Here is a 22117-nt window from a genome sequence, read left to right as displayed (position 1 = left end):
GAAATTTTACATAGACTTGAATTTCAATGAACCACTGTAATGACTTAATCTTGTTTTGTTTTTTGTTTTTCAGCTCTGGAAAATAAAATATTAGTTATCTTTAGGCTTATCCTCTCAGCACCATGTATACATGCTGATGATCTGAGGTTCCCAGAGGTGATATTAAAAGTTAAGGTGGTGCTGTTGCAGACCAATTGTAAAATCGTGAGTAAAGAGAAAAACTGTTGCAGATGAGTTACAATGAGCAGATCATGTAACGTAGGTACTTTTCTAGGTCATATGTTTGAACCTAACATTATCACAATCTGCTTTAATAACTGTATGATCAATTTGCAGTTGAGATTTTGCAGTTTACCTGAACTGGAATAATAGGTGTATCTATTATTGTGTCCACCTAATTTATATCAATGAGGGTGGGCTAACTAACAGATCCACTTTCTATCTAACTAAATATTGTATACAACGTCACAAACAACATCTTCCAAAACAGTAATCAATTTCATCTGCCATCAAATAGTGCCACGCAGGGTGCCGCGGCGTGATGCGCATTGATACCATGTGAGCCGCCTCGTATTGCGTCACTTCCGCTTCTCAAGACAGACTTCGTCAGCCGGCATTTTCTTTTTATTTTCCTTGTGCCGCCTTTAGCTCCTAGATTCAGCTGTTGTTTTATTTACCGGCTAAAGGATTCAGACGAAGTCTGTGTTTTCCACAGTCGTGCGCTACACAATGCCTGGGTTTTCTGACAGAGATCGCGGCAGAGATAGAGGGTAAGTTAAGTGTCAGCTGTCGGTCTCTAAACGTTAGCCGAGATGAACAGCCTAGCTTAGCAGACGGGAACGGTGTCACAGCTGAGCTGTCAAAACAAACAGGGCTCCTCTAGTTGTCCGTAGGTGCTACGTTGCTTCATTCGTGTAATAAAATATGAAAAACAGTTCGTGCTGTGAGCGGCCCCTGCATTGGCATATGTGTAATGTTATCTAATTCTCTGGCCATTAGAAGTAAAATGGCAGCTAGCGGCTGTGTGTCGGTCGGTGGCCGAGCGCTGTTCATGGAAGTCTGACGTTAGCTCGCTGTTCAACACGCTCTGACGCAGTAGTGTCTTCTTATCTCAATGTCCATTTACAAAAGTCTCCTGTAAGAATACGGCTTCGCAGCATCGGAGGCTAAACTGCGCCCAGTATGTGAAGTGGGTCAAGACGAACGTCAAACTCAACTCATTAACCTGAAACATGAATCATGTATGGGAAACTATGAACATTAAATTGTTATGAAAAATCGCTGTAGTTGAAATGACTGTAGTCGGTAGTGTCGCATCAAAGGCTGATTACACTGTCATTTAAAGCTGCCATCACTCAGATTTGTTTATGTGGTGCTAGAAAACAGGGAAGAGGAAGGTGTGTATGGGAGTTTAGTTTTGCATGTCCCTAAAGCTGGGGGTTTCTCAAGAGAGAGACAGGTCAGTAGTCAGTGTACAGGGGCTGTGATATCCTTTTAATTTGTAATACAAGTCAAACTCCAAAAACATTAAACCCAACACCTCTCATAATGTATCGTTATATAATGGATTGTTTCTCCTCTCTATTAAAACACATCCTTCCGTGTTTTTAATGTTATGTGTCTCTCTCTTTTGCAATAGGTATGGCGGAGGGCCCCCTCGTTTTGGTGGTGGTGGAGGAGGCAATAGGGGTGGGCCTCCTGTAGGAAAGTTTGGCAACCCAGGTGAGAGGCTGAGGAAGAAGCACTGGAACCTTGACGAGCTTCCAAAGTTTCAAAAGAACTTCTACCAGGAACACCCAGATGCGACCCGCAGACCCCTTGTAAGGCTGTTTAGTGGTTTCTCTTTTCTAATACTCTACGTATTTTTCTTTCTTTGTTCATTTTTTATTTCCTCTTCCAATTCCAGCAAGAGGTTGAGCAGTATCGAAGAAGCAAAGAAGTTACGGTTAAAGGCAGAGATTGCCCCAAACCAATTGTAAAATTCCACGAAGCTGCATTTCCAAGTGAGTAGGTCTCTATGCTCTACCACCTGCTTCATTTTGTTCCCCTGCTTTTCTTTTGAAATATTTAAAACATTTCACATTGTATCATTGTCAAAATATATCATTGACTTCCAGCAATTCAACATTCATCTCATATATTTTTTCAGGCTATGTTATGGATGTTATAGTAAAACAGAACTGGACTGAACCAACTCCAATTCAGTCTCAGGGGTGGCCAGTTGCCCTTAGTGGCAAAGACATGGTTGGCATTGCTCAAACTGGGTCTGGCAAAACCCTTGCAGTAAGTAAAGTGTTACCGATTTTCAAACCCTTACTACCTAGCACACATAAACAAAGTCTGTGGTAAACCTTACCTCCCAAAGTCATTAAGGCACAATACCATTTTTGCAAAATGCATTAACTCGTAATGGATTATGTGTTAATGTAACATGTAAAACTCAATCCTTTTTGTTGTTCTTCTTCTTCTTCTTCTTCTTTTTTTTTTTAAGTATCTTCTGCCTGCAATTGTGCACATCCAACATCAGCCATTCTTGGAGCATGGAGATGGACCTATTGTAAGTACCTGTCACAAATTTCTGTTGTAGTTTGTCATTCTATTGTCTCTAATAGCATGTGATAATATTTACGGATATAATTTTTTTTACTGAGAATTGTGACATATAGGATGAACAAATCAGAAGCTGCAAAAAAGCTGCTGTTGTTTGTGTATGATCTTGTGTGTGGTTTATTGGCAATACTATAATATTTTTTATAATCAGGAGTTATCCCCTTTCAGGAAGGGAGGCTCTTAGATTTCTTATCACTGCATGGCATGCCACAGATCTGCAGGCATAATTTTTCTTAAGCAGTGCTTAAGTTATTTGACTGTGCATATCAATTATTCAGCATGTGTTAATGAATGAATGCCCAATATGTGTGTTGGATATATTTAATTTATTTAAAAATAATTGTATGTGTCGTCCTTTAGTGCTTGGTGCTGGCGCCAACTCGTGAGCTGGCTCAGCAGGTGCAACAAGTAGCTGCAGAATATGGCAGGGCCTCCCGCCTCAAGAGCACCTGCATCTACGGTGGTGCACCCAAAGGACCTCAAATCAGGGACCTTGAGAGAGGTGTGCTTATTTTAATATTCATCAAGTGCATGCTACTGTAATGTTAATTTCACACTTAAACACAATTTTATTTATTTGGAACAGTTTGTCATTTTTTCTGTTTTTATAAATGTTTGTATTTAGTTTTTGAGCTGTTATAAGAAAATTGTTGTTCAGAGTGTTTAATACGTAATACCTACTGTTTTTGGTTTGTTTGCATTTGTTTCAGGTGTTGAGATTTGCATCGCAACCCCAGGTCGTCTCATTGACTTCCTGGAGTGTGGAAAGACCAATTTGCGTCGTTGCACCTATCTGGTGCTGGATGAAGCTGACCGCATGCTGGACATGGGTTTTGAACCACAAATCCGCAAGATAGTTGAACAAATTCGGGTATGTTGTTATTTCTTTTCACTTGGCAGACAATTGACATTATCAAGGTAATGTAAAAATGACCATAAAACAATATGACCACTACCGAACTTTTTTGTGAGTAGAAGTGCACCAACCCCCTACCAGTGCCAGTCAAATTACCTGTTATTGATGCTTGATATTCAAATTTTCACAGTCCTGTTTTACAGTTGTGAAACTTACTTTGAATCCGTCAAACAGTATTACAAGTGTTTGCTCTTCTCATTTCCAGCCAGACCGTCAGACCCTCATGTGGAGTGCCACCTGGCCTAAAGAAGTTCGCCAGCTGGCTGAGGATTTCCTAAAAGACTATGTTCAGATCAACATTGGGGCACTGCAGCTCAGTGCCAATCACAACATCCTGCAGATAGTTGATGTTTGCAATGACATGGAGAAGGAGGACAAGTAAGAAGATGCGTTTCATATTTTTTCTGGAATAGTCAAACGTGTGATAAGAGTTTTGTCTCAATTGTCTTCTGTCTTCTGTTCTTCAGATTGATCCGTTTGCTGGAGGAGATAATGAGCGAAAAGGAGAACAAGACGATTATTTTTGTAGAGACCAAAAGGCGTTGTGATGAGCTTACCAGGAGGATGAGACGAGATGGGTGAGGATCTTGTTGTTTTGTCTTTGATGTTTCTTCCATGTTTTTTCCTTGTATGAAATCTTCTGTTCAACTCTAAGTTTAACATTTGTACTATGCCAAAATTAAACTTTGCTCCCTTGACAGATGCTTTAGAAAAAAACAAAGAATTTTATTCATTTAGATGGACTCTAAAAGTTTAGTTCTCTGTCATAGGTGGCCAGCAATGGGAATTCATGGTGATAAGAGCCAGCAGGAGCGGGACTGGGTCCTTAATGGTAAGATAAAATAAAATACATCACAATTTTTAATCATTGTTCACTGCTGTCTATTAATAAAATGAAATACTGATTCTCTTTAGAGTTCAGATATGGCAAGGCTCCAATCCTCATTGCCACAGATGTTGCTTCCCGTGGCTTAGGTGAGTATTCCATTGTGCAGCACCACTTTCCTATCAGTGTTACACTTATTTTAAAGAAAGTGGTTTGCTTTCTTTAACTTTTCTATGCATTTTCTGAGTTTTTCTCACCTTAAGGTGGAGTCTTTGTGGCAGGCGCTAGGCATGACAGTCCCAGGCCTCGAGAGGGAGAAGGATGACATATTGGAAGTGCTCAACTGGCTTGCCACCCAGTGGGCCTAGAGAGGTGAAAGCTCTTGTGTGCCAGTGATCTTCAAAAGGCTGTGTGGCTAAGCCTTTGTCTCTGATATGTTGTTGAAATACACACACATCTGTTCTCTGTCCATGGATTTCACCTGACAGATGCCATCCAGCTGTTTCCAACTCAAACGTAAAAAAGATGCTTGATGCTGTGACTTTTGCCTTGCATGCTGTTGTGTTAGAGAGCGCTGTATTGCAAGTCACTTGTTTGAGATTTGGAACAATTGTTACCTTTCGGAGCTTGTATCACATAGCATGGGTGCTTGTGAGCCTGTTTAAGCTTTCAGTTGATTTCTTTTCCCGTCAAAGTGCTGGATTTTTTTAAATGGAGAGAGCAGTTTGAAATATTTTGTCTCTGAAAATTGATGAGACCTGGCACATGTGTGTAGGGGGTAGTGGGAACCTCTAGTGAGAGGAGAGAGTGAGAAAGCTCAAACCAAAGTTCCTCCCTCGCCTGCGTTTTATAGTCATGTCGAGACCTGCCAACGAGAGACATTTTCTCAAGTGAACACTGGCTTCTTGGAAGATCTTGCCTTGATGAGACTGATGAAGTGGGTGGGGGGAATTGCTCTGTGCTTGCTGAGGGGTCCCACAGGGTTCAGTGCTTGGGCCTTTTTCACCTTTTTTGAAGGGGCCCCTGTTTAAAGTAATACTTGGTCTATTTTGTCTTGGCAAGACGTGCAGTGTGGCCTTTAATATCATGCTTCCTTTGAGAGTGTACTGGGAAAAACAGACCTGCAAAAATGTACCACTCAATGGTCCTATATTGGCACATGAGGAGGCCCCAGTGCATATCGTGGCCCAACTGCGTAGAAGCTCCTGGATGTCACTTGACAATTTGTGGGGGATTTCGCTGCATTGGGAAAGGACTAGTGAATGCATACTCCTTTATGGTAAGACTTAAATCCATGTTTTCTCCCTTGGTAAGAAAAGGGAGAGTGAATCTGTTTTGGATCTTTTTGATTATGGTAAGCAATTGGAGTGTGCATCGTTTCTCTCTTCCCACAGTAGTATTCCCATGGATTAGTTGTGTTCACAATATTATGTTGTTTATTATTAACATATTTCCTTCCACAGCCTAATGACCACTGTCTTCCTCCAGCCTTCACAGTTGCTAACTTTTTCCTTTGGTCTGGCTGTTGTGGTGTGCAAAATTTTGTGTGGCCTCCATGTTTTGTTTTGCCACACTGCAACACTTTCACAGATGTGGAGGATGTGAAATTTGTCATCAATTATGACTACCCTAACTCCTCCGAGGATTATATCCACCGAATTGGACGCACAGCCCGAAGTCAAAAAACGGGCACTGCCTACACGTTCTTCACACCCAATAACATGAAACAAGCCAGTGACCTGATCTCTGTGCTCCGCGAGGCCAACCAGGCCATAAACCCCAAGCTGATCCAAATGGCAGAGGACAGAGGAGGTAAAATCTGATACATGTTTTTGTTGTTCTTGGGCTCCAGTTCATGAACAGGTCAAGCCCCTTCACTGATTATTTTTGTCTGTTCATGTGACTGGATCATGTCACATGTTCTAGATGACTTGATTACATATATCACTGACTTGTCATTGCCTGAAAAGCCTCTTTCAAACATCTTGTCACACAGTCTGATGGGAGTTTTATATGTTGGTCTCAGGCCTGAATGTCACTCACTGGAATCTTACCAAGTTTGACCTGATAACATTTCCTCACATGTGAACAAATAAGAAGTAAACTAGAGTCCTAACTCAGTAACCTATCATTCCATGCTTGTCCAAGTCAATATATCAAATAAAATAAATGTAATCTAATAAATTAAGAAATGCATGAGAGGTCACAGAGAGGTGGGGGTAAATGTTAACCAATAATGTTTAATAGTTAATGAAGTCTTTAGCATCAATATTAGGTTTTAAAGAGACACAACACACCTGTTAAAAATTTAGCCTTTTTTAGCCCAGATTTAAAAATGTTAAGTTGAAACCTGTGGCCCCTCCCATATTGTGATGTAATGATATTGCGTATTAACTAATAACTGTAGCTTTTTACCATTGACATCTTCTGTTTTGTTTCATACACACTCCTGACATCCAGCCTTTACGTCTCTAGGCAGACGATGTTGAATTGGTTTTACTGCCTTTTTGTGAACACTCACCTCTTTTTCCTTTTGTCCCTCTTCTATGTTTGACTCATTCAGGTCGTGGAAGGGGGGGTCGAGGTGGCTACAAGGACGACCGTCGGGATAGGTATTCCGGGGGTGGGAGGAGCAACTTTGGCGGTAGTAGCTACAGGGACAGGGACAGTGACAGAGGGTTTGGTAACGGGCCAAAGAGTGCCTTTGGTGGCAATAAGGCACAAAATGGTGGCAGCTATGGTGGCAATAGTGGTAGCTCTAGTGGTAGCTATGGTAACAACAGTTACAGCAACAGCAATGGACAGGGTAATTTTGGTACTCCAGCAAACCAGGTGGGTGCCTTTGGTAACCAAAGCTTCCAGGGTCCCCCTCAGTTTGGGGCCATGCAGAGGGCCACTCAGAATGGCATGAACCACCCACCGTTCCCTTTCAACTCACAGCCACCTCCACCACAGGCCCAGCAGCCACCACCTCCACCACCGATGGTGCCCTACCCCATGCCACCACCCTTCCCGCAGTAGCTATGATATACGCACAATATATGGAACCAACATGATTTTTGTTAAGTCTTGACATCTTGAATCTTACAGTATGATTATTATTATTATTATTATTATTACTATTTTTATTTGTACTGTTTAACTTGTTTTGCTTACAGCAGGGTTGGAATTACTCAGTAAACCCCGAGCATTAAATGGAGTCATAGACAAGTCTCCTATAGTGCAACTATATTTGTTGCACTTTTCCTTGACTATTTTTTGTTACATTCCTCAGTAATTTATTTTTACTAGGTAATGCAGTGTTTTCAGTTTGTGGTATGTTTAAAGTGATGTTAATGAAAATCATATAAAAAGGGTGTGTGGCCCTTTTAAATAAAAATTAAAGAAAATGGAAGCTATGTTTTGTGTATGTGTGTGTTTGACTTGGACAAATTATAAGAACAAATTTTAGTGCGATCCAGAACATATGTTGAACATTAGAGAGAAGACAGATAACATGAATCAGTGCTGTACAGGAGCTGTGCCCTTACAGTGAAGTGTCCTACGTTTGCAATGCTCTCACAGTCAGAAACTGATTTAGCCTTTTTAAACGTGTGTGCATGTTGAACAAAAATACACTTGTTCAGGGTTGTAGCAACATTTAGGCTGCTGATATGTGGAGTTTATATCTTGCACATAAAACTCACCTCATATGTATTTAGGGTGATTTTGGACATTTTCTATAGTAGTTTAAATTTGACTAAAACTAGTAAATATTTTACACACAAAGCATCGAATGATATGTAAATCATGTTGGTGACTAAAACCATTAAAAGAGTGTTTATTATGAGTATAAAAATAAATAATGATGCTAAAACATTTGATTATTCAATTGTTAAAATATGTATAAATGTTTTACACCTGGTCAATAAATGCTGATGACGCGTTGTGTGACCCGGATGTAGAAGTCCAATTTCCGGGATAAGTGTCACGTGTGTCTCCTGTGACAGAAACATCTAGTGATGATCACTGAACATGAACTTTGTGGCAGTCTGGCAGTAGTGGAGGGCAGCTTTCAGGCCAGTCCAGTTTTAAATACCGAAAGGCTGTACAACTTGCGGTATGCTTACTGTTAGCTAAAATAGCTAAAACATGCTATAAACTGGAGCACCAACTACAATGAGCGGCTATTCTTTTGTGTTAAACCTAAAGAGCAACCCTCAACTTTGATTTAAAAGGTTTTCTAGCTAATTTGAGTCCTAGCTTGCATTTATTTTTAGTGTTTAAATTGGCATTTGTGGTTTGTTTTGAGCGGACATATTTTTCCTCATGAGGATTCAACTGTACAATAGACAATCTTCGGTCATTTGCACCAGTCTGTCACTCCCATCAAGTTTCTCGTCATGTTACCTCGCTGTGTGAAAAACGTCCTGTCGAGGCATGTGTCCATATTAAAAACTCCACAGTGCAGTACAGTGCCTGCTCTACAACACAACAGAGGACTCTGCAGCACATCAGCGAGTGAGGATGCAGATCAGGTCAGGACTTTGTGGCAGCTTTGTGTGGACAGATATTATATCTCACCTGGTCAGGTTAACACAGAGCAGTTTCAGCGGGGGATGAGCTGTAGTTATGGACCTCTGGGCATGGAGCTGAGGAGGAACCTGCTGGACCAGTGGTGGCACTCTGTGACCAGCTCCAGAGCTCAAGTGTTTGGGATAAACTCTCTGAGCAGCAACAAAAACGGAGAAACCGATGGAGAGCTGAGGATTGTTGAATCTGGACTTTTAAAACAAATACTTGAACAGCAAGAGCTGAGCAAGGAGCAGCTTATCCAGAAGCTACACATGTTCCTTCAGAGGTCACCATCTGTGAGAACCAACTTACTTCAAGGTAAATCGCTGCACAACATGTTCTCCCCCTGATTTTAAAGTAATAGTCAAGCTTGTATTTGTTCTTTAATCATTATGGTAGCATGTATTTCGTCTTTATTCTAACATGATGGCAAGTTTTAGACAGTTTTAAGTAACTATCTTGACTTTGGTTGAGCTGCACCAATAAAATCTTATGTTTAGTTTTAGGACTGGTTTGCAACAAAGTTAGGATTTGTTTGCATCCTCACAGGAAGTTATCCATAAAAACCTTTAACTCAAGACATGACAGTCCTCTCCACTGGGTGGCTCAACAGCAGCTTACTCTGCTCTGAATTAAAGGAGCACTTACATCACACATTGGATCTTGATGAACAAATTATTTACGTTCAAAATCTTTCATGGGGACCGGTCAGCGAGAGTCGTTTGTGCTTCCCCTAAATGGACAGACTGGTATCCCTGCGGTTTAACCAGCTTGGTCTTATACTGGGACGATTAGGTGCTCCCTTTGATTAGATGAAATTAGATGAGGTGAACCAGCAGCCATTATGTCATTCATTCACACGTGCCACAGTATGTTTGATCCAACATCTTTCTGATGGCTACTCTCTTTTGTTTCCAGGAGCCTTGGAGCAGTTTGTCCCCTCGTTGGAGCTGGTGAACAGGAAGCTGCCTTATGGCCTAGCTGAGGCCGGTCTCTGTTTCCAGCCCTCAGATGGCTCTGGTTGGTGAGGCCTCATCAACTGTCTGTCTTTTTGTCTCTGTGTGGACAAGTGCTTGTGACAAACGCTGTGCGTGAAACTTCTTTCTTACTACAGAGTCTCATGATGATTTTGAGTATTTGCAGTACATTTTCTTTTTCTTTAACTAGCTACTGTCTTGAAAGTCATCCAAAGTCCACCTGTATGCGTTTTCTCTGTATGTCAGACGACTTCTCAGAATTGAGTTGCATTTAGTAAATCATTATGAATAAAAAGAAACACTGATACTTAATGAAACCCAACTGAAATTTCAGGATTTCAGCAGCAACTATTTCACAAATCTCAAACATGACTTAGGTCAGAACAATGTAGTGTAAAGGCTAAGATAGATACAAGCTAGTAGACCATTAAAAGTAGAATAAGTAGATGGATGTCCTAGTTAAATATATACGACTCTTTCTTCCACCAGCACAGCTGAGGTCACCCAGACATCTTTGGTGTGGTTCTGTTCTCATCGCACATCTTCCCAGTGGTTGGATCACTGGACACAACAGAGGCTGAAGTGGTGGAGGAAAGTGAGTACACTATAGAGTATGATATATATCTTTACAGTGGAGAAGCAGCAACACTGACATAAAAGTCTGTTTTGTTTGATTAGGAGTCCAAATTGGGTTTAATTTAAAATGAACTAACACTGCAAAAATAACTACGTCATGAGAGAGAGCAAACTGACTGACTTTTTTTTTTGTTGTTCTCTGTAAAAGTATTTAATCATAGACTGCAGTAGAATTTCTGTAATGACACAGCCCACGTCTCAACCGCTGAACAAATATTCAGCATTACCCCTCCACACATTATTCAAATGTTGAAATAGCACATAAAAACATATATTGTAGTTCTTACTGAGATTTCAAGGTAAGTTCACGATAAATAGTTATTGAACAGTGCCAGCTAGAGTTTTATTGGTTTCTCTCAGTAAATGAGCAGAATCAAATGATCAACATGGTCTTTCCACATAAATGTCTGTTGGATATTTTAATTAAACATACTTTACCATCCTTCATCTCATTCTAATAAAAAAAAAATGTGTTACCTAGAAAAGTTTTTATATATATGAATATTAAATATTCACTCATTTATCAGAATGACTGCATCTTAAATTCTCCATTGATGATTTAAAATATTGTCAACTTCCATCATTGTCCTATTGTTCTCTTATTTTTCCAATCTGTCCTTGTCCAGTTTGCTCTGTCTCCATCCGCGTTTAGCAGCAGCGATGTCCCAGAGCAGGAACGTATAGAGGTGGCGTCTCGTGGTGTGAGAATCGTCTACAACTTCCCATGGGGACAGGAGCCCTTAGAGACGCTGTGGAGCCGAGGAGATGCTGAACTGCTGCTAATGCACAAAGGAGCCCGTTCCAAACTACAAGTCAGTCTTCTAGAGTTTTAATGTGGACACCAGTGTTTTGTGTGATTTGTTGAAACTTATTATACTTGGTTCGGCTTTAACTAAACTTAGTTTTTTATTTTAATGGACACAGCTCGGACTGTTTTTGATTAGACGTCTTGTCAGGATGTTAAAACTACTTCCAGCTATTCAACATTGTTGTTGCCCTTTTTGTTCACTTAAATATGTTTCAGTGTCGAGATGGACGCAAGTCCATTCCTCACGTTGTCTCTGTAACTGGGAACATGGACCGTGGTTTGATGGCCTTCCTGTCCAACTCACTGCAGCAGCAGAAGAGAGAAGACGGCAAGCAGAGGCTGCAGCACAGAAAGGTGATGATGCTCAAGAGCAGAGCCACATTCAAAAGGGAAAAAAGGAACATTATGACTCACTCGTTTCTGTTGTTTTCAGGTTCTGAAGCTGCATCCAGTGTTGGCTCCAGTCAAAGTGGCTTTAGACATTAGCAGAGGAGCCACTATGGAGCTGAGACAAGTAAGTAAACATTTATTAACAGTTGTTAGTAGATTAATGTCTTTTTTATAATATAGATGTTGAATTAATCTGTTTGAATACAGATATAAAAATCTTTGAATCAAAGGGAAATTGCAAAATGTACATATGTTTTCTTTTGTTTGTTGTTTTTCAGGTTTGTGAAGGTCTGATGCAGGAGTTTATGGAGGCTAAGATCTCTGCATGGCCTGGGTATCTTACAACCATGTCAACATCAATGGAGCAGCTGAATGCAAAGTAAAGGGTTAATTACTAAAAAAAACTTTATATAACTTCCATGTGGAGCACATTAGTGGTGTTTTCTTAATGTGGGTGTATGTGTGTCTGCATCAATTCATTGTAGGTATGATGAGATGGGAGTACTTTTCACTGTGGTGATCAGTGAAAACACGCTGGAGAGCGGCCTCCTTCAAGTCCGCAGCAGAGACACCACCATCAGAGAGACCATGCACATCTCTGAGATCAAGAACTTTCTCTCCAGATACATTTCTGCTGCCTCCAACATCTGAATGAACGTGGATACTGGACAGTTTGATGTAACTTAATATTTTAAAATAAATCAATCTTTTTCTTAATGGATTATGTGCCCCTGGTTCTTTTTAAGTCTAAATCGAGGACTCTAGCCTGTCCTGTCTGTGTGACTGAAGCAAGGATGGTGGATCACTGGGATAGATTGGTGTTTCAGATCAGACTTATGCTTCTTGTAGCCTTGTTATATGCAGCTTTCTCCACAGATTTAGTCCTGTGCTGTTCTTTAATTTGACTTTCATAATTTCGAGGGGCCACATCAGGGGGTGTCACTCTTTGAAACAGCTGAGTGGACGCGATAATTTTTCTTTGAAATCTCGCGAGTTTTCACTTGTCGCTGTTGAACGTCCTGTGCGGTGATTGGTCGCTGGCTCTACGTCTACTGAGCATGTGTGCGCGCTGCTTAGCTGTTAGCACGTAGAGATGGCCGCAGAGAAGCAAAACGAAGCTAAAGTTTCCCTCTTGGATGAAAATAAAGAAAATTTACAGGATGGAGGACTCGGACTGGAAAGTATCCTTCACAGCAACATATGCGTAGCGATAGTTTTGTCTTTTTTCCAGTGAATCTGTGTCAGACTGGGTAGCTAACGTTAGCCTGCTAGCTAGCTGGGTTAGAGGATAACGTTAGCGAGGGTTGATAGGCTACGTGTCACTGAAGCAGGCTATCACTGGCACATATGAAAGAAATGTACCTACACTGTCACATAGGTATATTCAGCTAATTTAAATAAAAGCTACTGTGTCTTATTAGAGAGTCGTTTATGTGAATTACTGTCGTTAGCAGCCACATTATCGCTTACTGAAACATAACGTTATGACAGCATTAACAATACATTCAGAGTCTGGCTCCATACACTCACATGACGGACGTGTTAATACGATATATATTAAATGACAAGTATTCCAGTGGAGACCTTTGCATGTGATGGTGTGTAGATTGTGTTGTTCCTTAACAGTGAATTACAGTCCTGCAAATCATCAAGGAGTCTCAGCAGCAGCATGGGCTCAGGCATGGAGACTACCAGAGATACAGGTGACCTAAGCTGAGACTGAAATAACAAGCAGCTTTTATCAGTGACTTTAGCTCTATCTTGTTTAATTCCTGTTTCTATTAGAGTATATATAGTAGTACTATATAGAGTATTTATTCTGTGGGCCAAGCTCCTTTTTTAATTGAGAATAAGCTAAATGCATGGAAACCTCAGCCACCATATGGTTCATATGCCACTGCTGATGTAGGATTAGCTCATTGGACCTTTTAGGGTAAAAGACTGTGATGTACAGTCACTAGCTACTGTATGCATATAAATATATTGTTCTGTAATATAAATATCTTTGTGTTGCTGTTTTCAGGGGCTACTGTTCCCGCAGGCTGCGTCGCCTGCGCAAGACTCTTGGCTTCAAGATGGGAAACCGACACAAGTACATTGGGAAAAAAGTGACTGTTGAAATGCTTTCTGACAACAGGTAATGTAGCTGGTAGACTGAAGTAGACAGTGGTGCAGACATATGCTAACCCTTAACCTGTTGATTCTAAGGTGTCACACATAATTTTTCTGATGATATGTTTACATGAGTTTTACATGAGCAGTCATTTCGTATCACTAAATTCACCTAGCAACAAAACAACGAACGTTTGAGGTATATATATATATCAATATATATATATATATATATATATATATATATATATAACATGTCATATACATTGATGTGTTCCTCTGATCTGTTGACTTCATCACTGCTTTTGTGCTGCTTTTCATTTTCTGAACAGTCGTTCAAAAATGTCAAGTGTTGCTGTTGTTGATGCTACCAAACAACTGATTCAACTCAATCTTCCACCTCCAGGTATCTGTTGCTGGTGTTGATGGAGGCGGAGCGTGCGTGGAGCTACGCCATGCAGCTAAAGCAGGAGGCCAATACAGAGCCACGTAAGCGCTTCCACCTGCTGGCAAGGCTACGCAAGGCTGCCAAGCACAGTGAGAAGCTGGAGAAGCTCTGCGAGAGCCCCCGGGTTGATGCCAAGACCAAACTAGAGGCACAGGTAAACAAGAGAGTTGCCTTCAGTCTCCCTTTTATGTTGCTGTGTCAGAATACAGGTGTATACATTTAGTTTGAGATTGAGGTCTCAAAGCCAAAGTGTTTACTGGCATCTTGACCTTTGACACACTGTCCATGATGGATGCTTGTTATATTGTATAAAAAAATTACATTTGTAAATACATAATTATATAAAGACATCTCAGTGGAACAAAATCTGAATTTTCTTACAGCTGCCTCTAAGAAAGGCTAATGTATTTAATTTCAGGCCTACACTGCGTATCTGACTGGCATGGTGGAGTTTGAACTGCAGGAGTGGAAACGTGCCATGGAGGCCTTCAACAAATGCAAGTAAGAGTTTAATGTCAATACATATGTAATACTTTGGCAGAATAAGTGGATGTGTGTTTGTCGTTTATTTTTTATGACCCTTAAAGAAATATGAAACACCCCCACTTTTTTGTCTTGTCAGAACCATCTATGAGAAACTAGCCAGTGCATTTACCGAGGAACTGGCAGTTTTGTACCGTCAGCGTGTGGATGAGATATCCCCCAACATCCGCTACTGTGCTTACAACATTGGTGAATAACACACACTCACAAATGCAACATAATCGTAAGCCTATCTTGGACTTGGACATCTGTCCTCCACACACTGTGTAACTGGCTTTTTTTTTTTCTGTCTCGTTGCAGATGATCCAAATGCTATTAAGGACTTGATGCAGATGAGACTAACTGGTGGAGGAGGAGGAATGATGGCTGAGAAACTAGAGGTGAAAAGCAGCTGGGCACTATACGTTACCATGCTTGTTTTATGTATTAACTTTCGTATATTGTTGATGTGTAATATGATGGGACATGCTAACGGTCCTCATATTTGGTCTCAGTAAAAACTTTTGGCTCTTGTTGGTGAGAAAATGTTTGTTTGTTGTTCTCTCAGTCTTTGATCACTCAGGCAAGAACCAAGCAGGCAGCCACCATGAGTGAAGTGGAGTGGAGAGGTCGAACAGTGCCTGTCAAGATCGACAAGGCCCGCATTTTCCTGTTGGGTCTGGCAGACAATGAGGCTGCTATTGCTCAGGCAAGTAGTTTGTGCTTTGTGGGGTTCAAAAGCATACCAAATCACTTTGTAGCAGAAAAGAAAGAAGACATTAGTGGACATGGTTGAACAACCATTGCAATCCTGCCACAGTTCTTATGGTCTGTGCCGTTGTGACGCATAGTTACATTTCTCCGGAGATGCATGTCAGGCTACAATGAAGGCTTTGGACTAGGGTCTGCACCTACGATATACCTGCGGCATAGATGTGACGCAGATGTATAAATCAGGCTTTACAGCAACAAATCACTGGGATAATAACAGCTGACTTTCAATATAAACAGAAACCTGGCACAGCTCAGTACTACTGTGTGAGACAGAGATAAAAAAAACAGTTGTAACAGGTAAAGCAGTTATTTAAATGTCCAGTAGGTGGCAATCTCCTATTCACAGCCCCTCTTAGGGTCACCACAGCTCATTCCTCCTTCCTTGGCTTAACACAACCCGTAGACACACCTGGCACACCTGTCACACCCACAGCCACTCAGGTCTCTGGCATGCAGTCGTTCTCATTGCACGACTGCATTCTGTGCATTTCACCACACACACAAATACAGGCCCACACCCAGCAGGCCTCTGTGGTCAGATTAGTACCATCATCTCTCGGCACATTTTGTTTCAATGGGCGCTTCTGGGACTAAACTTTAGTGTTACAGGTCAGGTGACAGAGGCTGTGACAGAAGGAGTGGAAAGACTCTTTGAAGCTACCAACAATTATTACAGATGATTTCTGACGCATGCTATAAAATAACACTTCAACAACCAATTCAGGTTCACTATTGTTATAGGAGCAGTCCTGGGTGCCACCTAAATTACTTGTGCGTCACACCAACACCTTATGCTTCCAGTGTGTTGCACCTGATCCTCAGCTCTGGATATCTGGGGACAGGAAGTGTCACATTGTGCCATCGGTCTTTGTTGTAGAGTTTTATCAACGCCTCCTTCCGTCTAATTGGTTTATCCGTTCAGAATAACAGAAGATGCTCAACAAGTTGAGCTGGTTGTGCAGGCGTTACCATGGTGTTGGTGTAAATGTGTGGTAATAAATAACATAAGCCCTCTATGTAAGTGAAAGCTACCTTTTGACATGTGTAGCGATAGTCTACAGTGATTTGTTATCACGTTGAGTTATTGTCTCGTAACTTTCCTCTTTTGTGTTGCTTCCTCAGTGGTGTGACAGTAATGTCATTCACAGAAAACTGTCTTTAAAAGAGTACTTTACTGTAATTAGGTGATCCCCCGCCCCCCATTTTAACTAAACCCACATACCTTCTTTTTAACACAAGCAGAATACATACTGCTGATGTCTGAGCTAAGAATATTGTCGAGTACGCCTTTTGTACGAGTGTGTGTGCATCAGTGTGTCGATGAAAGATAGGCGAGGTGAAGAACAGTCCTGTCATTCACAAGATCTGAGCCTTGAAACTTTGTGTCTCGCTGCTGACGAATCAATGCACAGGTGTACCAGCAGCTTGCTGGGCAGCATACCTCTCTCCTTGTTTGGCACAGTCACATTTCAGCTTTCTCGATTGTATCAAACTACTACAACTTCTAAATGCATGAAATATTTGTTTGTATGATTAATGTTCTTGTAGAGTAAGTGCAGCTTTCAGATGCAAGGTGGATGTGGACAGGTGAGACAGTTTTGTATAAAGGCAAATGTGCCTGTCCATGTCAATTGACAGAGAACTCTTTGATCTTCAGTCTTCCTCTTCCAAATCCAACTCACTGTAAAACCCTTTAACAGAGTTTTCTAATCTATTCATCAGCCAAACGTGACCGACTGATCCACATTAGGACAAGTTCTTTGGTTTGTCTCAGCCTTGGAACTCTTATGTTAGTAGATAAACTTTCTAGCAATAATTATAGTACCTCGTATAAAAACAATAAAATGAATGTATTTTAAACTTTGCACTTTTTGTTCAAAGTTTGTTTTGAAACCAATACAAAGCTTGAGAAATGAGAACAGCTCAGAAAATAAGGGCTGGTGTTACGTAAAAGAGGATTAGTAGTATTTAGACAGTCAAAACCAGTAAACCACTCTTTCTTTTACACTATACACTGATTGTAATGGGTGCTCCTGTTGTGCAGGCAGCTAATGAGGAGACCAAAGAGCATCTGTATGAGACCCTGCTGGCCGAGTGCAGAGACACCATCCAGGCTGTGAGAGAGGAACTGAAGACTGAGGCGGTAAGATACACCACAGGAAAGAAGTTGAAGGAGAGGGATGTGAGGTCATAGTCAGATGTACATGTTTCCAGCAGTTAGGATGTGTCACATTCAATCAGGAATGTAGAAAATGTTCTTTTTGTTTATTTGTTTGCTTTTTAAATATTGTTGCTTGTATTTTTAGAAGCAGAGAGAGAGGAGCTCTGACGCTGACAGTGGAAAGGTGTCCAACCTGCAGTTTCTGCACAGGTACAAGAAACTGAGACTTCAGTCAAGATGTGTATTTGTGTTTGTTTTGTACCTGGATCAGACTTCACAGTTGACACACAAACTTCGTCATCACTGTCCTGCAATTGTTTAAATGTGAATTTTAAGAGTCTCACTTGGCCTCTTCAGGTTCCATGTTTACTCCTGCCAACACACTAGCAATTGATTTGAAAAGCTATTTACTGTACTGCCTCTTTTCCATCTTTGATTCCTCACTGAGATTTATCTGTTTTAATATGTTTAAATAAATGTCTCCTCTCCCAGTTACCTGAGCTACATCAAACTGTGTACACTGGTGAAGAGGAATGAGAGCATGGCTCATACTCTGCAGGCGAAGCTGAAGGAACCAGAATCTGATGAGAACAAGAGGGGACCTCGTCCACAAGACCTCATCCGACTCTATGACATCATTCTGCAGGTAAATGTCTGGACAATAAATATTTCATCTTTTTAATTGTAATGTTCTGCCTATATGGATGACACCTGTTTAAAACCCAACTGTACTTCAGTAGTGTAATTAATACATTTTAAAAATGGCTCCTCTTTGTCAAGTGTGATTAGCTGATGTTTCATTCGTGTTGTCTGCAACAAATGGATGTGTGTTAGACACTTTCAGCAACTTTATCCTCCTGTCTGTTCTCTCTAGAGTCTGGCTGAGCTTTCCACCCTGCAGGGTCTGGAGGATGACCACACCTTCCAAAAGGAAGTGTCCCTCAAGACATTGGTGTACAAGGCCTACAGGTCAGGACAGGACATTTTAGTTTTAAATCTTTTAGCTGCGTCTTTAAATACCTAGTAATGCCTCCAAGTTATTGAACCCTTAACATGTATTAGTTGATGTGCTCTTGTTGTCTGGTTCTTAAGCTCCTTTAAGCAGAATACTTCTTTTTGTGTTTCTTCTTTTGGTCTCCTAATAAAATCTGTACATAACTTTTAAATGCATAAGTACTTACACCTCAGTTGCTGATGTTGTGCTTGTCCTCTCTTTTCTCCTCAAGGTGCTTCTTCATAGCTCAGTCTTATGTGCTGGTGAAGAAGTGGAGTGAGGCACTGGTACTGTATGAGAGGGTGCTTAAATATGCCAAGGAAGTCCAGTCTAAAGCCAAGAGCCTCAACAACAGCTTTAGGGTTAGTAATACACACATGGAAACAGTAGCATTGTCAACCATGTGAACTGTCGCTGTAGCATGATCATTAATATTCATTGTGAATTTCTGCAGGATCTCCCTGACATTCAGGATCTCATTGCTGAGGTCAATGCTGAAAAATACTCCCTTCAAGCTGCTGCCATTTTAGGTGAGAGCAGTTTTTGAGCAAATTTATTTGTTACCAATAAGAACATAAATCACTTGACCAGCGCTTTATATAAAAGAGAACAAAAGGGACAACTGGTGCTAAAACGAAGACATAAATATCACCAAAAGACAGCTGGGGTCAATAGACAGTGGTTTACCTGGTGAGTGTGTGTATGAGGCTCCTCCAGGAAGTGAACTAACATCTCATTATAACAACAGAAATCACCTGCTAGCAACTAGTTTGAGAGACACAGTGATGCTTTTCACTGAGGAAATCTGTTTACGTTTCAGACACTGATGAGACCGCTGAAGTTCCTGCTCAGCAGCAGGTGAAGGACAACAAGGTAAGTGGCCAAAAACAAGAGACACCGACGGTCTGATAAATGTTGTCCTTCAAGGAGACACTTGTTTCCGGTCTTTACATCAACAAACTTGTCATCTGACGCTCAGTGATTTAAACGTTTCCCAAAATATTGAACTGTTTGTTAGAAATAATGATCAGATTTAACAATAACTATGTACAATATGAGGAAACACATATAACTAGATCACTAACCAGCACGTCTTCAGTTACATTAACCATAAAGCTGCGTGTTAATGCTTTGAACCATTTCAACTATCATCTCACATTTGGACATATTCACATTTACATAAATGTTTAGTTCATACACTCATTGTCACTGTTCCACCTTGCAGCCCCTCTGCGACCACCTGGAGGCCTTCCATCTTGACCCCACCCTGGTTGGAAAGCAGCCTAATCTGGTTCAGTTCCCCCCTGATTTTCCAGCCAATCCCCTGCAAGCCCCTGTTTTTTGACCTTGCTCTCAACCACGTGGCCTTCCCGCCGCTGGATGATAAGGTGGAGCAGAAGGGCAAGGGCGGTCTGACCGGCTACATCAAGGGAATCTTTGGTTTTGGTAGCTAAATCAAACTGGGGGCTATGGTAAGATCCACAAGGCTCCAGGTTTACCACCAACAGTCAAGACTTGGTTCAGTTGTGAATTAGAATAATTTCACTTACTTTTAATGTTTGGTTTTTACTGCCTAAGTGCTGGATGAGTGGTGTTTGTGGTTCCAAGAATATGGAAAAGTAATTGAATCAATTTCAAGTAGCAATATGATCCAAGTCAAACCGATACCTTTGCTAAAAACACCAGGCTGCAGCATGAGTTCCTTGAACATGGGCTTCCTCCTTTATTTGAGCTATGGAGGCGTCTGGTGACTTTCAAGTTTTACAGGTTACCATGCTATCGTGTTGATGCATACCCTGCCACAGAAAACCAAACCACTTTGGCATCATTGGTAATTTTTTTTTTCTCAGTGTTACATAAGCGCCTTCATTTAATCTTCTCATGTTTTTGTTTTTTGTTTTTTTCTGTGTTCCAGCATTTATTCCTAAACCTAAACCTTTCAGAGTGCAGTCCTGTCTCAGCACCTGTAATGCTCATGTAAACCTTGACACACTGATGCTGATGTATTTTATCAATCGTAATAGTTTCAGGAGACATGAGCCGCGTCTGGTTTCTTTCCTTTAGCGCTGCTCCTTTTGATGTACAATAAAACATCAGTGTGTGATTACAACTCAGCTCCCAACACTAACACGTCAGCCCACCCCAGTGTTTTTTATGTTTGGGTTTGTTTTACCATGTTGCAGGCAGTTTGGATTACAGGGTGGTAATGTGACATTAAACTGGATATGATGAAAAGCTGCTAAGAAGCACAAGAAGAAATGTATCTCAGCTCTTTTGTTGTCTCTCTTTTTACAAGGCTCTTGATGTGTACAGGACAGTTTTCAGAAATGTAAAGAAGACTGAGTGTAGAACAGAAGAGTTGGATTTAACTGTTAAAAGGCAGAGCCTTGACTTTAAAGTCCAAAATGCCTTCATGAGAAAAGAGCTGGATGACGTTTTATTAGTCGGCATCAGATACACGTCACATTGTATGTTGGAGTTCATTTGGTACAGAGCTACAAGGGTCCAACTGTTGAACTCGTCCTGACATACGAGTGAGCAGAATTCACATTTTAATGCCCTCAGTATCTCGCCTGCTGCCTGATGACCATGGTCCTGCAGAAGTGGAACTAATCGCAGCTCATCAGACTGTAAATCGTTTCTGTAAAGTTTGTATTTTGACATTTTTATTTAACTTTCAGAAAAAAAGTCAGAGTTGTAGAACTGCAGTAGTTTCTAAGCCCGGTTTCTTTTATCACTTCACTCACCAGTCGGACTAAATTACTTTGATCACCACTTACATGTCTGTAGATAAATTAAAGAAAACTCTTGTTGTCCAATGCTTGCTGGTCTTGGATTCCCCTCTTCTTCCTGCACCTGAGTCTCATTTTCTCTCATCCTTAAAGTACCTCATCTGCCTGTGACACCTGGCAAAACACGAGCCAGAGGACAGTGTCCATGTAACTCAGCCACTCGCACATTGGACTATTTTGCATACTGGTTTTTATCAATGTCTTGTTTTTATTTTAATTTTTTTTTTTCCCTCCCCTTTAGTCTTTTATTTTCAAGATTTAAAGATGGGTGTGCTGGAATAGTTTGAGCATTGTACCTCGAACAGCCTGGAAAACAGCCTAGATTGATCATTGTTAGAAACATTAAGTGCAAAGAGAAATGAAAAATGAGAACATATGATTTGATTTAGTTTACAGACCTATAATTAAAATATATTTGCACCAAATGCTGATTTATTTGTGTTCTTCTTCAATTTCTTTAGAAAAAGGAGGAAAATAACTTATTAGAATAACTTTTAATATTAATGTCAGTAAGGTAAAGAGTACATTTCTGTGTGAGAGAGAGAGAGAGAGACGGTTCACCTCTGTTTTGGGTGTAGGTGTGATACTAAGTGCGTA

The 22117-nt window shown here is 40.8% G+C and overlaps 3 protein-coding genes across 3 annotated transcripts; all 3 read left to right on the top strand.

Annotated features, from left to right (window-relative positions):
- The first annotated feature begins 588 nt into the window (after nucleotides 1-588).
- LOC113161687 (probable ATP-dependent RNA helicase DDX5) lies at nucleotides 589-7740 on the top strand. The gene is made up of 13 exons (XM_026359461.1): nucleotides 589-770; nucleotides 1640-1820; nucleotides 1907-2003; nucleotides 2150-2283; nucleotides 2492-2557; nucleotides 2971-3112; nucleotides 3321-3481; nucleotides 3732-3904; nucleotides 3994-4104; nucleotides 4297-4358; nucleotides 4442-4501; nucleotides 5943-6164; nucleotides 6916-7740. Exons 1-13 carry the CDS (start codon nucleotides 730-732, stop codon nucleotides 7371-7373), a joined length of 1908 nt encoding a protein of 635 aa, XP_026215246.1. The 5' UTR covers nucleotides 589-729; the 3' UTR covers nucleotides 7374-7740.
- A 584-nt stretch (nucleotides 7741-8324) lies between these two features.
- Nucleotides 8325-12438, top strand: polg2 (polymerase (DNA directed), gamma 2, accessory subunit). The gene is made up of 8 exons (XM_026359475.1): nucleotides 8325-9224; nucleotides 9825-9930; nucleotides 10373-10478; nucleotides 11146-11331; nucleotides 11544-11681; nucleotides 11761-11841; nucleotides 11996-12096; nucleotides 12203-12438. Exons 1-8 carry the CDS (start codon nucleotides 8735-8737, stop codon nucleotides 12366-12368), a joined length of 1374 nt encoding a protein of 457 aa, XP_026215260.1. The 5' UTR covers nucleotides 8325-8734; the 3' UTR covers nucleotides 12369-12438.
- A 334-nt stretch (nucleotides 12439-12772) lies between these two features.
- On the top strand, nucleotides 12773-21379 carry srp68 (signal recognition particle 68). The gene is given in 17 exon segments (XM_026359462.1): nucleotides 12773-12898; nucleotides 13354-13420; nucleotides 13741-13854; nucleotides 14236-14431; nucleotides 14696-14778; nucleotides 14900-15009; nucleotides 15121-15200; nucleotides 15368-15508; nucleotides 17618-17716; nucleotides 17880-17944; nucleotides 18227-18380; nucleotides 18609-18703; nucleotides 18961-19090; nucleotides 19183-19258; nucleotides 19549-19601; nucleotides 19954-20037; nucleotides 20039-21379. Coding segments are annotated over 17 exon segments (1779 nt in total). The 5' UTR covers nucleotides 12773-12810; the 3' UTR covers nucleotides 20183-21379.
- The last annotated feature ends 738 nt before the right edge of the window (nucleotides 21380-22117 follow it).

The sequence above is a fragment of the Anabas testudineus genome, chromosome 1 (genome assembly GCF_900324465.2).
Source record: "Anabas testudineus chromosome 1, fAnaTes1.2, whole genome shotgun sequence".
In the NCBI taxonomy this organism is placed as follows: Eukaryota; Metazoa; Chordata; class Actinopteri; order Anabantiformes; family Anabantidae; genus Anabas; species Anabas testudineus.
The sequence above is the reverse complement of the archived record's forward strand: the minus strand, read 5'-3'. Positions and strand labels throughout refer to the sequence as shown.

Excerpts from the sequence above, each read along its gene's own strand:
- LOC113161687 (XM_026359461.1), top strand. The coding sequence starts at position 730 with ATGCCTGGGTTTTCTGACAGAGATCGCGGCAGAGATAGAGG. Across the intron at positions 2,004-2,149 it reads CCACGAAGCTGCATTTCCAA|GCTATGTTATGGATGTTATA; the intron begins GTGAGTAGGTCT and ends ATATTTTTTCAG. Across the intron at positions 4,105-4,296 it reads AGGAGGATGAGACGAGATGG|GTGGCCAGCAATGGGAATTC; the intron begins GTGAGGATCTTG and ends TCTCTGTCATAG.
- polg2 (XM_026359475.1), top strand. The coding sequence starts at position 8,735 with ATGTTACCTCGCTGTGTGAAAAACGTCCTGTCGAGGCATGTGTCCATA. Across the intron at positions 10,479-11,145 it reads GGCTGAAGTGGTGGAGGAAA|TTTGCTCTGTCTCCATCCGC; the intron begins GTGAGTACACTA and ends GTCCTTGTCCAG. Across the intron at positions 11,682-11,760 it reads AGAGGCTGCAGCACAGAAAG|GTTCTGAAGCTGCATCCAGT; the intron begins GTGATGATGCTC and ends TGTTGTTTTCAG.